General features: G+C 43.5%; 1 protein-coding gene across 1 annotated transcript in view; it reads right to left on the bottom strand.

Annotated features, from left to right (window-relative positions):
* Window positions 1-3,431: 3,431 nt before the first annotated feature.
* Acot12 (acyl-CoA thioesterase 12) overlaps window positions 3,432-17,207 on the bottom strand; it is a 44,322-nt gene continuing 30,546 nt past the window's right edge. Inside the window, exons 10-15 of the mRNA XM_036207149.1 lie at window positions 16,949-17,012; window positions 15,979-16,062; window positions 11,166-11,299; window positions 9,339-9,467; window positions 7,403-7,529; window positions 3,432-7,175 (exon numbers count right to left, since the gene is read on the bottom strand). Of these exons, the coding sequence (XP_036063042.1) occupies window positions 7,026-7,175; window positions 7,403-7,529; window positions 9,339-9,467; window positions 11,166-11,299; window positions 15,979-16,062; window positions 16,949-17,012 (688 nt within the window). The 3' untranslated portion in view covers window positions 3,432-7,025. The remainder of the gene's footprint in view (window positions 7,176-7,402; window positions 7,530-9,338; window positions 9,468-11,165; window positions 11,300-15,978; window positions 16,063-16,948; window positions 17,013-17,207) is intronic.

Here is a 17,207-nt window from a genome sequence, read left to right as displayed (position 1 = left end):
GTCTCCAGATACTGGCAAAGATGCCAGAGGGCACGACCATTTTCTCAAACAGTCTTCCAGCCTTTGGCTGCAGCATGCCTGCTAACGTGCTGTGGAGGAATTACGTGGCCAAGCCCAGAGGCAGGTGATAAATACATCAATCCATGGAGGCGGGGATGCAAGGAGAGAGTGGACATTTCTGGAAAGTTATCTAAAGTGCCACACAGGCCCTCAGGAGACACTGGCCTTTCCTATGATGTGCAACGTTGCTCATCACAAGGAATGTGGCATGAGCTGAGTCTGGAGTGAGAAGAGAGGGAAGGAGAGAGGAAGAAAAGAGGCAGGGAGATGAGTGGTGTCCAGATGGGAGAAGATGGTGGTATGAGTTGGTGTGCTGAAGTTGATTTACAGTAGTCAGGTCCTGATACTATTTTTAACATAGAATTGATCAGATTTGCTAAGAGGATGGGGTCAGAGGGAGAGATTTAATGTGGGCAAGAAGCAGATTGAGTGCTGATGTGGACTATTACTTTAACTATGCAAAGATGTGTTGCATTTGTTTAATTATGTAAAGATGTGCTGCTGTTTCACCTTGCCTGCCTAAGGTACCTGATTGGTCCAATAAAAAGCTGAATGGCCAATAGCTAGGCAGAGGAGGGATAGGCAGGGCTGGCGGGCAGAGAGAATAAATAGGAGGAGAAATCTAGGTTCAAGAGGAGAGAGGAGAGAATGAGGGAGAAAGAGAGGGAGACACCAGCCAGTTAGACATGGAGTAGGTCATACAGAAGGAAAGAAAGGCAAAAGACCCTTGGCAAAAAGTAGATGAAGAGAGACAGGTTAAGTTTATAAGAACTAGCAAGAAACGCCGAAGATAAGGCAGGGCATTCATAACTAGTAAGTCTCTGTGTCATGACTGGAGAGCTGGTTGGTGGCCCAAAAGAAAGCCTGCTATAGAGTGTCTTAGAGATGCCGACTTTGAAATGACAGCGTCTTAGTGAAACTTTAAGTATGTAGTTAGCTGTTAGCATCAGTACAGGCTAAGAGGAGATGCAGAAGTGGGGGTTACCGATGAACAGACGGCATAGAAAACCCAGAGACAGGTGGACTGACAGAGGAATAGAGATTAAGGAGAGAGCCGGACAGGTCTGATGGAGAGGAAAGGCTTAAGAGAGGCCTTTGCTAATGAGTAGAAGGAAGTGGGGAGACACTTTAGAAGGCAAGAGAAACTGCTCATGGCTGGTGGTGGAGAGATTCCAACCCTACTGATGGGAAGGGAGCAGAGGTGGAATTTCTCTGCTGATGGTGAAGAGATTCCAACCCTACTGATGGGAAGGGAGCAGAGGTGGGAGGGGGCATAGATATGAGGACAGCTGTTGGAGGTTTACTCCTCAGAGGGCTGTTTCTAAAGTTCATGCAGGAGGCAGACATTTGAGGCAGTGTGCCTTCGGGAACACGCTGAGAGTGTGGTCGAAGCCCCCAGTGCCTTCCGGTATCAGGATGAGAACTCTGAAGTGAGGTGAGTCTACAGTTCCCAGCTGCTCGTACTGGCGGTAACGATGGGGATAGTTCTACCACAGCTGGGTTTTGTTGGAGAAGTTGAGACACAGGTAATTTCCAGGGAGTGAATACGGGATCTTCCAGAGAGTCTACACCGGGTGAGGAAAGGAGAGGACGCAAGCGGGAGGAATGTGCTCTTAAATAGTGTCAGAATTCATCCTAACGCCTTTTAAATGTTTCTAGAAGGTCACAAAACAGGAACCGAAAGATGGCCTCAGTGGAAATGTGTGGATTTTTATACGGTGCTTCATCTTGACAGGTATAAAATGAGAGAGGACATTTTAATCTAAGATGTCTCTGACTTGTGAGAAGGGAGCTGAGTTAGTGCCGGCAGCTGCAAAGAGGCTGAGATTCTGAATAAGCTACAAGAAAATGAGGCTGCCATAGTTGTGTGGCTGTTGGCAGAAGGCGTAAGACTCTTTGTTCAGGTGCAGAGGCCCATCTTGCTTGAGATGCAGCAGGTGACAGGAGCAGTGTGCATTTGGGTTACTTTCTTTGGCTCCTCAAGTCTAACAAGAGTGACAAGGTGGCCGGGCGGTGGTGGCACAGGCCTTTAATCCCAGCACTCGAGAGGCAGAGGCAGGCGGATCTCTGTGAGTTTGAGGCCAGCCTGGTTTACAGAGTGAGTTCCAGGAAAGGTACAAAGCTACAGAGAAACCCTGTCTCGGAAAAAAAAAAAAGAGAGAGAATGCCAAGGTGTGCTGAAGTGCATGCTTCAGACTTCAGACATGGGGGCAGGGTGTTAAGAGACTGACTGAGACCTAGAACAGACCTGGAACCTAGAGACACCTGAGAGACTCTGGACCTGAACTTTCTGACCAGGTCCTGTGGTCAGCGGCACAAGAGCGAGTCCCTCCCGCTGACCTCTGCCTGTGAGCTAGCAGTTGACCTGAAGCCATACAGTGGTCATCTTGACTTGTGACTTAGAACCAGGATATAGATGTCTCCAAGTCTGACACACTCAGAGCCAGCAAGAGTGAGGCCCTGAGAGAGCTGCCGCGCCCAAAGGTTCCAGGTATTTTCAAATGGAAGAAGTAATCTACGAATGGATTTAATATTTCTTGCTTTAATAATTTATCCCAAACTGTGAAACATAGTCCTTTACGTATATCTTTTTTATTTTTTTGGAGCTGAGGATCGAACCCAGGGTCTTGTGCTTGCTAGGCATGTATTCTACCATTGAGCTAAATCCCCAACCCCTGTATATCTTTTTAATACATATTTTCAAAACTATCCCTTCAACTATGTCAGTAAAAATTTGTTAGGCTGTTTCTGAAAAAAAATAAAATCACCTCTCTTGACCATATTATCTCCTTTCCTCGCCTGGTTAGATTCCATGGGAGACCCTCGTATTCACTCCCTGGAAATCACCTATATTTACGCTATATAAATACCTCTGTATTTACTCAACTCCAACAAACCCCCAACCATGGTAGGATGTCCTGACACTTCCCCTGCACCGTGAACAACTTGGAAACAGAACAGGATGATGTGGTGCTGTATTACAAACGAATTCTGATTGATTTTAATTTTATTAACATCAGTTGTCATTTCCTACAGGTGTTCGAGTGCCGGGGTGCTCACATTCTGATCCATTTTCTCCTTTCCTCCTCTAGATTTTTTTCCTATGGCATAGGTGAAAGAGGAGGAGATGCACACAGCAGCTGGGATGCATCAAAACCAGGCACACTAACTAGAAAGGAGGTTTCTTCTTAAATAAAAAACCTCTTGGTCTTGTTAGAAGCACTGGAAAAAAACTATAAAAACGGCCACAAAATCTCTAACATTCTATAAAAATACCACAACGTTCAAAATGAAAACCAACCATAATCTCCTCTCTTTTTTAATCATGCCAGTTATGGGCTTTATTAAGAGGAATCAAGACAGGACAGTGACATTGGAGCACGAATTTGATACATAATAATGAAAGACTAAATGCTTGTTCAATTGTTAATATTTCTGTCTGAATAATAATGACTAGTTAGTGATTTTCTGTAGTGTTTCTATAATTATGTAAAAGCAGCATGTTTCTAATGAAATCTGCATTTAAGTGACTCCCTTTTGGAGCTTGAAAACTTTATTTTTTAATGTAGTCTTTGAGAATTTCATACATTATACAACAAGAGGTGATAATATCCAACCTCCCCATCTTCCCCAACCAGTTCCTCCTGAACCCTCCCAACAACGCTCCCAGCTTCCTGTCCTTTTTTGTTTGTTTAATTTAAATCGCCCATTAAGTCCATTAGTGCTGCCCATATGTGCAAGGGTATGGGACGTGGGACATGGGCAACTTGCCAGTAGCCATCCTCTCCCCCACCCTCCACAAAAAAACAAAACCAAGAATGACGCTCTCTCCCTGAGTAACTGTCATGTACCAATATCCCTTTCTATAGTTAGGGATAGGACCTGATGAGAGCCTCCCCAACTTCCTGTCCCCATCCCCTGGCCAGCTGACATCTGCTGAACCAGTTAATGGCTTACCTTACGTCCACATTTGCTTAGAGCCTGGCTCTAGACGGGAGAGAAATGTTGTCTTGAGATTCTGCTGTTTTTAATTATCTGTCACTCTGTGGCAGGCTCACTTGGTTTTCCATTTTTCCTAGAATGAGGCAGAAGCGTTGTCCTTGGGAGCTGACGAGGGCTGACCCTTTGGTGGGGTCCTATCCTATAGCTACAGGTCTTTGTATCACTCTCTCTGTGTGTCTGGTTTATGCTCAAGTATCTCTAGTCACCCTAAAAATCAATCCTCCCAGCTCATCTCCCTTGCCTGCTTTATTTTCCCAGACAGTGGGCCTTCCAACACTGCATATTATTTATTCATTTTATTTATGCTATAAAAAGTGCATTCCAGTCCTTGCAGAAACCACAGAGCATAGAATGCCTACCAGAAAAGATGTCAGTAGTATGAATGGCAGAAGGGCAGACATTTTCCTATAATAAAGAGGAAATGCATGGCCCACAAAGATAGCTCATTAGGTAAAGGGGCTTACCCCCAAACCTAACGACTTTATTTCAAGCCCTGGGGCTCACAAGGTGGAAGGAGAGAACTGACTCCCCCAGGTTGTTCTCTGACCTTCACCCAGGTGCAGTGGCATGTGCCCACCCCCACCAATCTGATGAATACACATAAAACAAATAAATAAAATGTCATAGAAAGGTTTTTAGGACAATGTAAACCCAAGGGCTATTGCTTCATAACCCAGATGCACTGTAGCATGGTTTTGGACAGTAGGTTTAGTTTTGGAGTAGCCTAAGAAGACACCAGCATGCTGCTGTCTTTTCCTATATCATGCCCTTTCAAAGTCTGTAAAGACAAGAGCTCCTAAAATTGAACACTTCAATATAGGATGGACTGGGTGACCCTGAAGCAGCCAGATAGATGCCTCTACATCTCTGCTCAGAAGCACAGGACAAAACCTTTAGGAAGATGGAATTCTTTGACAGGAGGTTGGGTGAAATTGGGAAAACAGGGGGGCCTGCCTGTGTTATAAGACTGAAACAAACTGAACAGATCTTGAAGATGGACATGTTTCACACCCATACCTCCCATTCCAGCAGTCACCAACTTTGGGTGACCAGCAGTACGTGAAAGGGGGCTGGTGTGGCTGAAGAACTGCTTTAAATTCATTCAATGTTAAGAAATTTGTGAGGCTAATGACTGTCATATCAGAGAATGCTGGTGAGTATGGACTATGCCCATATCACCCAGCCAACCCAGTGTGCCTGGTTGTCACTCTGTCAACCACTGGAAATAGTCAATGGAAAATTCTAGAATTAAGCAATTTGTAAGCGGTATTATGCAGCATTCTGTGTAGTGTGTTGAAATTAGTCCTGCCAGGAGATTGAACCATCATCTTCCCATGCAGCGAATCTACCGTGTTTTCCTGTCTGTGACACTCAGTATTCCTATCACAAAACTGCAGTGTTCAAGACAGAAGGCCAGTGGCAGCTAATGCTGTGTCTCGGTGTCTACAGAGTTCACCTCTGCTTAGCTTCTCTGCCCCTGTAGACACTGTCCTCTCTTCCCATCTCAGGAAGACAAGAGAAAGGTAAGCTCAGCATGGCAAGACATTTTGAGAGGGAGCTCATATTCACAGTTTTTATTCTAGCATATTGCCATGATGGTTCTACTTTATTAAAGGCTATTGCAAATCTCTAACTTATCAACCAAGCCTCATCATAAGTATGTGATATGGGAAAAACCTAGAATAGGTGAGAGTGTATGTAGCTACTGTCCCTCCTGGGTAAGGTGGACCCTGCAAACCGGAGCAGACAGCGTCTCTATGACTCAAAGTGAGTCAGCTAAAGATACTCGCAATATTTCCATTTCTGTTCAGGAAAACATTTCAAGAACTAAAATCAAAGACCAAGCCTATGCATATAGCATTTGGAAGTGTCTTCAATCAGAAGTCTGAAATTTTCACACACTAAGTTGTAGTGTAATCTAAGCCCATTATCACTAATTCTGTTACCCTTTAGAATGTAAAATAGTTCCAGAAGTCTTTTTTGTTCTAGAATGTTCTATTCCACAAATCGACTCTTTTGATACATAAGTAGTAATTTATAGAATTAGAATGCATTCTAAAGCTCACATGCAGGAAAACTTGAAACAGATAAATAAACATAATTGTAACCAGCCTAGACTATGCAAGGGGGCTAGTGGGAGGAGGCAGAGACCTGGTGCGCTCACAGCAGGATGGCCGAGCCTGTCTCTTGCTCTCAACTCTAAAGATCTTCAATTTGGAAAAGTCATCCTTTGAAGGGGGCTGGCCAGACACATTCTGTTTTGTCTTATGGGTTAAGATCCATCATCGTGTAGAATGACAAATGTTGAGGTCTAGGGGATCAAGTGCTAATGGGATCGCATAAAGAAGAGCTCAGTCAATATTCTCTTTGTAATATCACACTTTACAGGTGCTTGGTGTGCACACATATAGAAATAGATACTAAATTGGCCATCTACCTGGAATATATGGAACATGACAAGAGTAAAGTAGTTCCTATTACCAGAATTGATTGAATTCCATTATGTTTTAATGCTTCCTAATTTAAAGTTCTAAAACATGGAATACATCTTCTCAGAGACCCCTGACAGAGACATCTGCTGCCCATGGAACAATGTTAAACACCCATGGGCTTAAAGCCTGCCATTGTTCACATTTTATAAACTTGTCATTGCAAAATACACATTGAACTTCTGTAATTTGGAGATGTCCATGAGAGTTTTAACTAACTTTGTGACATTTTATAGATCATGCAATATTGCGTCCAGGCAATTTCCCAATGTCTGTACAGTGGGGTTTTAGACGTCTTGTAGTTTGAATCCAAATCACCGGAACACATGCTGGTTTTTAATATCTTCTTAACTGCATCTTGCTTAGGCTGCCATTAAATCATTGTATGGCCCCAAAGCCTGCCGAGTGAAAGGGCTAAGGACACTTGGAATTAAACCTGGGAAATTAAATTACAGGTAATTGAGAGCTGACCATCTATAACACGCTTTTGAGTCCATCATGAGCAGAATTCTCTATGAATTTTATACAAGCAGCTGCAGCTTCCTCAATGGATTTTGACCAGCCACCAATATTGCCAGCAAAGTAAGGGAGAATGCTGTCTGACATCTGATTCAGGTACGCTACCTGTGTCAAAGAGAAAATACAGCATGTTGAGTTTTTATTGACTTAAGAATGTTCACCCAAGAGACTGCAACTGTTGGTGAATGGCTCTGGAGGGAGGGACCAAAGGGATCTTTTTAGTGAGGACACACATTACAAGACTATGATTAGTTAGGAGATCTAGGGGGAATGAAGAGGTTTTCCCCTATCTGTGAGAATGAATTAAGGTACAAATATTTCAACAAACATACAGTGCATGAACTGCTGTCCACAGCCTGGATGAGAAACCCAGCACATATGACCTCGCTCCTGATGTACTGTGGATATGGCGGGACCGATGACAGAGAAACCGACTTCACTGCTACAGTGTAAGTGTTACTGAAACGTAAGAGCACATGTTGTTAGGATTCTGCCACTCCTCCGGCTATATGACCGCACATGCGCAGATCAGTAGCTAAGTAAGGGGGCTTACATCTTACGTCATCTGTAAGCCCACCTGCGCATGTGCAGGGGAATCCTTAAAAAGCCAGTCACAGACTCCTCCCTGTCTTCTGCGCTCTCCTCCTCCCCGCCCCCTCTCTCCCTGCACATGTCTTTCACAGGCCTGGCCACTCTCTTCTGCCTCCCCCCAGCCCCCAATAAAGCTCTGATACTGGGTTTTGTCGTGCCTGTGACCTTTCTCGCACAGTAACAAGCGCCACATTTAAAAACCAATACATGTTCTAACCCCATGTCAGAATAGTTGTTAGACAGACAGTAAATTTCTCAACAAATTTATACTGGCATTTATTAATTTGGCTTTGTGGTTCTAGGGGTTAAATTCAGGGCTTACTACATGCTAGACAAGTTCTCCAACACTGACCATCCCCAGCCCATGAGGCAATGTCATTGTCCTGGCTGGAGTGAGCTCTGAAGATGAGACTCCTCTGGATGAAAGGTTTAGGTTAACAAACAAATCAACAAAAACCTTCTCTATAGTGACCTTCAAACGTAGGGAATACAGTAACTTCACAAAGCACAAGCCTGGAAACACTGAAGTTTTAGTGTGCCCTGAAGGGTTATGATTTCAGTTTCCTGGCATTTTTCAATTAAAAAGAAAACCAATATTCAAACAATGAAGAATGTAATCGACTACAAAATAAAAGCAGCCTCCAGTCTGCTCTAGCTGTAATCCTGTTTCCCGCCACAGGAGTAACAGTCTCACCTTTCAGGAACTCTCTAGATTTTATTACTGTTCCAAGCAGCATTAGTAAACACATGTAGGTTGTTATACAAATACAGTCACTTTGCAAATACAGCCCACAGCTTGATTTCCCACCTAACAATAAATATTTAGAGATACATTTTTATCTTATTTGTTCCCCCAAAACCACTTTCCCCTCTTTGGAGGTGGCTCACCGCTCTGCATTTTGGATTTATCCTAATTTATCAGATAGACATCAACTTGTTTGCTATATCCTTTGACACGATATAAGATGCTGCAGTGAACACTTGTATGCACTAGCCCACATGTGTAGGGAACTATTTGGGACACGGCTCTTTCAATTCCAGGCTCTGTGTGGTCCAGTGTGCCTGGGAAGGCCACGTTCAGACTCTGGCCCATGGCCCTAGCACACAGTAAGCCAGTTTGGATGGCTAACACAGCACAGCCTTTGTGAATTCTAAGTCAATTTCTGATGTTTTCATTCTTCTTGCTGAGTTTACTGATAGCTAGAAGTCTTAAAGCCTTTTCAAATATTCATTTTAGTCTACATAGAGCAGAAAGGGGCTGCTTTAGAGTGCTTGAGGGTCCTTTGCACACAGCTGACAATGAATGAATGCATTTTTAAAATGGTAACTAAAGATTCATATATTTTGAAAAACCTGGATTATATGACAGAGGAAGACTAGAAATGTCCGGGATGGCTCTGTTGTTATCACATAGCCTTTCATTTCTTTTCTTTCTTTCTTTCTTTCTTTTTTTTTTTTTTTTTTTTTTTTTTCGAGACAGGGTTTCTCTGTGTAGCTTTGCGCCTTTCCTGGAACTCACTCTGTAGCCCAGGCTGGCCTCAAACTCACAGAGATCCGCCTGGCTCTGCCTCCCAGTGCTGGGATTACAGGCGTGTGCCGCCGCCGCCCGGCTGTAGCCTTTCATTTCTAGTCTTGGGCAGACAGTGCTGGCACACCGCAGGAGCTGCATGTACTCACTCATCTTTGAGAGGCTTTCTTCGTGACACAAGTACAACGAAGTCTTTGGGTTTGTCTCCATTTGCCACAGAACAGGTGATGTGATAGATCAGATCATCCTCACTCACCTGGTCTACGACTTCACAGGATCTGTGTGAACAGAACAGTTTTCAAAGACATGCTCCCCACCCGCTAGAATGAGCCATTCGCTTCCCTTATTTATCGGCCTGATCTCCTTCATGTCATCTCTATTCACTTGTTGTAATGATCACTCCCTCCTCCCCCCAAGCCCTCTGCCTGAAGGCTGACTTTGGAACGAGCTGTTTGTTCAGGAGGAGTAATTTTACATGCGATGGAAAGACATCATCTGTCTGGCTCCAAGGTCACCTCCCTCAAAACACCAGAGGAAGGCAATAAGCTTTCCACAAAATTATCTTTTTCTAGGATCAAATAAATCATTTTGAAGATGAGTGAGATATAAGGCTGGTCCTAGCGCTCAAGAGATGCAGTATGCTGGGAAGAACACTAACTTTCGAAGCCAAACCATTTGCTTTTGATCTTCAGACTGCTGCTTACTGGCCATACTACATTAGACAAGTCATTTTATTATTTCATCTGTATAATGCAAAGAATAGTATCTAGGGGGTTATTGTGAGAGTTAAATGCAAACAATTGATGCAGATCCTGAGTCTTAAGGAGATATACAAGAGAAGTTGGTTGAATTGAGATGAATTCACTGGCTTCTCCATTCATTCACGTTCAATTTCAATGGAATGCCAAGTCAAGAAGAATTGTGGCAGAAACATTTAGAATAATTTGTTGAAAGACGAGGTGTCTTTGAGATGCTGCAGTGTTCTGTAGTTTGGGAGGCTAGGCCTGAGTGGAAGCTGTCACTACAGGGTAGCTGACAAGGCTCATCCGCTCCACAGTCATCCCTAGACCTGTGGTAACACCAAAACTTGATGCTCAAGTCCCATATGGGCAATGACATCGCATTTTCATGATAACATTTGCATAACCTTCAGTGTGCACCAAAACATCTCTAGATCACTTATATAATGGAAATGGCATGTTGATAGTTGCTAGACTATTTAAAGGAAGAAAGAAGTAAAAGAAATCTGTACATGTTTGATGCTGACATCCTCCCCCCACACACACACACATGCACAAACACACATTTTTTTTTATCCAAAGTGTTTAAATATGGAAACTGGGACCTATGGATGGTTATGACCAATCATATTCCAGCAAAGTTGGGATGGAAGAGACGGCTCCAAGAATGCTGAGACAGGAAGTGGCCGGAGAGAAGTGGATGGATGGGAGCAGGGCATGATAATCAAGAGAGAATCAAAAGAGAGCAGGGGCACAGTTTTCCTCTGGGACTCACTGCTAGCTTTTCACTAAGACTTTTGGCTTTGCAGAAAAGAGCTCTGGGAAGACACTGAATACCTCCTCCAGAGCCATGAGGCTGTGTAGCAAAGAAAAAAGTGTGTGCTACAGAGCCTGGCCAAGCCGGATTCCAAAGCAGGTCCTGACACGGCTGTCAGTGCAGCCTTGCCCTGACTCGGAAACAGGAACAGCATCAGCTTTGAATTTGTCAGTAGTATCAGAATAGATGTGGGCCGCATGTGCCAACTCAATACAGATGACAAACAGATGGGTGTATTGATGTTGTTTTACACATCAGGATCACCTGACGCAGTAGTTTGGACGAAGCAAGCTCTAAAACTTCTCTAAATACCTGGAACAATATATCGTGCGTTGGGCAATGGAGATGAAGTATAACTGAAGTATATCCTTCCCACAATGTCAGGCTGGACTAAGAAAAAAATTGAAGTTTGTTCTTACATGTAATGAGGGTCCCACAAAGGTCGCGTCGTGAAGTCGGACAAGAGATGATAAGCCGTGTGTGCTGGACTGCCAACATGCTTCTCAACCTTAACAGATATGGCATCTTGTTCTTCCAGGGTATATATTTTGATCTAAAAGGTATGAAGGAAAATTAACTTACAAGAGAAAACTATATTTTTGCTTTCAGAGACACTCACATACACACATACTGGTGTCCTACGTGCCTGCACCAGTTAAGGCATCTATCAATGGAAGCCAAACAGCTTCACCTCAGTCTTGGATGCCCAGGAGCTGAGCAGGATGCTAGTTCTGTACCATCCACATAGTACGGGGGTGAGTTCATTTGCATCTTTTTTTTTTTTTTTATGAAAAAGAACAAAAGGTAGTCTTTCCTGCCTCTGAACACTAAAGACAGAGAATGTCACCACGGTGCTAGACAGACCGGTATCTCCTCTACCCTAAGGCTTTAGAGATGAGACTATGAATTACAACACCCTCTCAGCATGTCAGGCGTGTCTTGAGTGGTGTAAAGGTACCCAGGACACAAGCCAACTGTCTCTAGGACAAACTCAATTTCTCAAAAGGACCCGGGGAACACACTTCTTCCCCACAAGTATTCTTGGCTTTCTGATTCCCAAGGCCACTTTCTAATATGTAGTATCTGTTAGATAAGCAGGAGCCATTTGACATTATACTTAAACACTAATATCATTTCTGCGGCTTTGAGCTTTCTTCCATTTTTTTTTTAAATGATCAGATCTATGTGTTCAAGCTAAGAGCACATTTCTATTCTGCTTGCTTTCTCCATCTCTCTCAGGGTGTTTTGAGGTTAGTATTGAAATTTTCCATCTTGTAATCATTCCCATGGCAACAAGCTGTGAGAAGACAAACACAGGGTTAGGACTTCAACCACAGGAATCAGGCAGATGGAAAGAAATCAAGCTGTGAAGAACTGACCTTTACTGAAGCATATATCTGTACCTAAACATAATACCATCCTCACTGTGGGAATGAAGGAATGAGAAAGAAACTACAGGAAGCTTAGGCAGCCAACAGGTGACGACTCGCTTATGTAAAAACGCATCCCTTCCAGGCCATGGGTGTCTTCAGTTCCAGCCTGCAAAGAAAGGCCTGGTCTAGACTGTGAGCATTCATCAGATACAAACAAAGCCAGGTGGAGCCCCGCATGGCTGCCCACAGCACAGAAGCTGAAGGAAATCCACTGGTGAAAATCCACAGAGAAGCGTGGTGGCTGGGCCTCTCTAGGCCTGGCTACCGGTGGGCTGCAGAATCAGTGGAGCTGGCCACAGGCTTGCTTTGGGACTGTCATGGTCTCCTTTGGTGAATCAGGGTGGTGGTGAGAGAACATTGGGCTGAACACTTGCTTAGAGTTGGATCATGGTCCCCTCCTGCCCACACTTCTATGGTAGAGTCCTAATCTCTTGTACCTTGTAAGGTGACTTTATATGGAAATGTGGGTTTTGCCAATAATCTTCATTAGAATGAGGTCATATTGCAGGAAGGTGGGTCCAATATGACTGGTGTCTTTCTAGAAAAGTGAAGCTGGATACAGACATGCACACGGGGAGCACACACTGTGTGGAGATGAAGGCAGAGATTGGGTGAGGGATGCATCTACAAGCCAAGGCTCAGTAGGCTGACTAGAACAGTCTAGAAGCCAGGTGAGAGGTGAGGCACTAATGTTCTCTTCTCACAAGCAACCAGCCAGCCTCCACTTGATCTCAAAATACCCCCTTTCAGAAGAAAGAACCCATAGATTCTCTCTTTCAAGTGACCCAGTGAGTGGTCCTCTCTTGTGACAGACTTAGGAAATTAAACCAGTAGTTTTCTAGCAAGCTTCTCTCCAGCTTCTAGATGTATTTTATCCTTGATCTAAAAGGAGTAGCCACCATTAAATTTTACCTTCACAGATGGAGCTCACTGACATAGTAGATGAGTGAATAATGTCTATTCCTTCCCTGACAAGGCAAAGGGAGCAGGAAGTCCTCCTTATTATCCTGCTACCTGAACCAATGTCATGGATGCAAAAGAGACCAAGGAAGGCAGTGGTCCATTTTGGCTCTCTTTAGATTTGCCAGAGGAAAACCACTGTGGAGTTGAATGAGATGCTCTCTGGCATTTGAATCCTTGGTCTTCAGTTGGTGGCTGTTTGCTAAGGATTAGGAGGTGTGGTGTTGATGATGGTGTGTCACTGGGGGTGGGCTTACGGTGGTGAGCCCATGCCATTTCCAGTGTGCTTTCTCTGCCCTCTGCTTGAGGTTGCACTGTGAACACTCTGCTGTTCCTACCACCCATCTTGGACTCTAACCCTCTGGAACGCAAGCCTAATGAAACATTTTCTTTTGTAAGTTGCCTCGGTCATGGTCATGGCACCTTGTCACAGTAGTCGGATCCAGTTTTGGCTTCATGGAAAGATTCTCCAAGACGTTACCCAAGATAATAGCTTCTCTTTGCTCATGGGGATGGAAGTAGACAGGATTCACAACCAATTCTAGTGTCTGGGGAGATTGCACAGTTTTTTCTCTGAAATGAAGCTTAACGGAAATAGCTCCAGACTCACTGAAGCAACTCTGCTCAGACTCCATTAGTGGAACTGTTTTCATCATAATAACGCTCTGCTCTGATCTCTGCTCGGGTGTCAACTAGTATTCCAATAAACACTTTAGACTTTTTGTACCAATTGGTATATATGTTATTGAGATTACATTAGAGACGGGAAGAAGAAATTACTTTTTTTGAGCCAACATTTCACTGTGTCACAGCCCTGGCTATCCTGGGAACTCACTCTATAGACCAGGCTGGCCTGGAACTCACAGAGATCCACCTTCCTCTGCCTCCTGAGTGCTGGCATTAAAGGCGTGCACCACCACTGCCCAGCGGAAACTACTTTCTATAGAGGCCTAAGGGCACCAGGGGATTACCACAGATGTCAAGGGCTGGGGATGGGCAGGGTGGCACTCTGAGCCTCGTTTGTCTCCTTCAGCTTTTCTGAGACTAGATCCCCTCTGGTCAGCTGCCTATACCAGGGCTCTTTCCCAGAGAGGACTTTTGGGCAATCTAAGTCATTTTTGTTTTCACCATTTTGGGGCACACTCTCTGACTTCAGATATTCCTTAAAATAGCCATGCCTGTCAGGACAGGCCCCCGTGGTAATTTAGCCCCCGGAGGACTCAGTTCAAGCTAAGCACTGCCTAGAGAGTTCTCTTGATCTCACTCATGACACTACCTCCAAGAGAGGAGGATCACACCTTGGGAGCTCTTTGGTTGTTGCATTTGTCTGTACCTTAACCTGCCTAAGTTAGACCTGGCCTCTCTAGGTGAAACACTGCAACATCTCACTCATTTGAGAACCTCCTTATATTACTCTTGAGCAGTTTCATGTGTGTGTGTGCTGTTTCTAGATTTGCCTTTGGCTTCTTGTATTATTACTTTTAGTTATTTCTACCCCTAAATATAGAAAGTTAAATATGCATTAAAACCTTAAGTAGGGTCCAATTTTATTATAAATATAAGACTTCAAATCCAATTACATTGAAAATAAGAATAAAAAATTGGCTGTGGTACACACTGTTGATCCAAGTTCTTGGGAGGAAAATGTAGTTCAGGGCCAGCTACAGAGAAAAAGTGCTAGGTTGGGGGTGGGTAAAACCTGTTGGTGATGATGCTCAGAAGCCAGCAAAAAAAAAAAAAGTGAGAGACAGATTTCATATCTAGAAAAGAAAAGAAGTATGGAAGCTCCTTTTATGAACAATAGTGAGAAAGTAACGCTTTAGTTATTAAACCTGTTCCTTCATCACTGAGCCCTGTATACCTGGGAACCTCGCTGGATCTACAGCGCATAAGGAAGACCCTGGAAGGAGTCAACAGTGTGGACAAGGAAATGACCAAAACAAACAGCAAAAGGGGAGAAGAAGAAGGCAAAATGAGAACTGGAAATGACAAGGGAAACAACCTTGAAGTTCCTTAGAGTCCAAGGTGAGAGGGTTGTTTGAGTCTCATCCCCACTGACTCTGAGGCATGACTGAAGGTAGGATAGGACAACAGGAGCAAACTTGGACTGTTCCAGGACGGTCTGGACATTTGACTCTCTGTTTCCTAGGGTAGCATTTCACTGACGATGAGCAACAGTCCATAGTAGACATATCCCAAAGCTGGCAACCCCGATTATCTTCCAAGGGTCAGACACTACCATCTACCATAGTCTGAGAATACAGCGGTAGAGCAAACTGTCCCCTAGAGCTTAGAGTCTAGTGAATGTGGGCATTGGCTTCCAAGAGTCCTCCAGGGATAATATGCCAAAATTGTATGCTAAGACAGATACAAAGAAATCGTATCCTTCTTAAAAGAATTGCTTCCTTCTTAAAAAGGTTTATTATCTGTTTGGAAAAAAATGATAATTGAAAACTTAAATTGCAATGTAAGGACAGAAAAGAGCATCAGAGCTCCTAGAACTGGAGTTACAGATGGTTGTGAGCCTCTGTGTGGATGTGGGAATTGAACCTGGGTCCTCTGGAAGAGTTTCCAGTGCTCTTAACCACTGAACCATCTCCCTTAACATAACTAATCCTTCTTGCTCTATAAAAGTTCAAGTTGATAAGCATGCCAATCATTGCAAATCAAGGCAAGACATCAGACTGAAACAACCCAGGCTAGCTGGTGTCATAACATCTTGGGGGCAGAATTGGAAAGCTGTTCACAGCAACTGTAGATGAAGCATCATCACAAGACAGAAAAGAATTCAAAGACAAATTAGTTTTGGGCAGCAACAGCATAAACATTGGGCACCTACCTTCTCCAAGGTGGTGGTAATCTCCCAGCCACTTTTGGATGCCAAATTTCTGAGATCTTCCACATTGGCATTACTGAGGGATCCCTAAAACACACACACACACACACACAAAAAAAAAAAAAAATTTAAAGCTATGTGTTCAACATATAGGCTTGGGAGGCATCATTTTCTGCTTCCATCATGGACAGTGTTGGAGGAGGCATATATTGAGCCAAAGTGATAATGTTGAGCACAAACTAAACTGTCTACTGCTAATATCTAACTTCTATCTCAAAGTCCAGACAAGGTAACTACCTGCTCATCAGATGTGTATGCTTTGAGTTGGTATCCTGAGCCAAGACAGATGCCCTTCAGTGTGACTTATAACAATGTGTGTGATAAGTAAACTCGGATCCTGCATTAGATGTTATTGTCAAAGATGTTTAAATTACTAATCCTTCTTTTTTTTTTTTTAAAAAAAAGTGTTTATTTTTATTTTACGAATATGGATATTTTGCCTGCATGTATGTCTGTGCACCACGTGTGTGCAGTGCCTGTGGAGGACAGAAGAGGGCATCAGAGCTCCTAGAACTGGAGTTACAAATGGTTGTGAGCCTCTGTGTGGATGTGGGAATTGAACCTGGGTCCTCTGGAAGAGCTTCCAGGGCTCTTAACCACTGAACCATATCATGCTCTATAAAAGTTCAAGTTGATAAGCATGCCAATCATTGCAAATCAAGGCAAGACACCAGATTGAAACAACCCAGGCCAGCTGGTGTCATAACATCTTGGGGGCAGAATTGGGAAGCTGTTCACAGAGTTCAAATCTCACAGTAAGATAACCAGTGGCATCATTTAGAAATGGAGGGTTGTACAGTTCTTCTTGTTACCTAACCTGCGTAGGTACAACCTGGACCTGTTAAGCAAGGAAGGTTCTGCTTCTGTGATGGTGTGATGTTACATGAAGCATTCCAAACTGTCAAACTGGTACCTTTTTGCTTATATCCCATTTTGTGTTGAGTGGAACTTCTTTTTTGTGGGAAATAACATATTTCCTGAAATAAAATAAAAGAAAGTATTAAGTAACAATTTTTTTTCTCTATGCTTAGTAAAGGACCCATGATAATTTCTTAATTTGAAGTTGTTTGTTTAAAAAAAAACAAACAAACATGCTCTTTGGTGGGGGAATCAGGAAGAACCATTTCCAGGCTGAACCATTTTTAACTTTTAAGAAACATTAGGTCCCTTTT

This window comes from Onychomys torridus, chromosome 15 (genome assembly GCF_903995425.1).
Source record: "Onychomys torridus chromosome 15, mOncTor1.1, whole genome shotgun sequence".
NCBI classification, from domain to species: Eukaryota; Metazoa; Chordata; class Mammalia; order Rodentia; family Cricetidae; genus Onychomys; species Onychomys torridus.
This window is presented reverse-complemented; position numbering and strand designations above follow the sequence as displayed.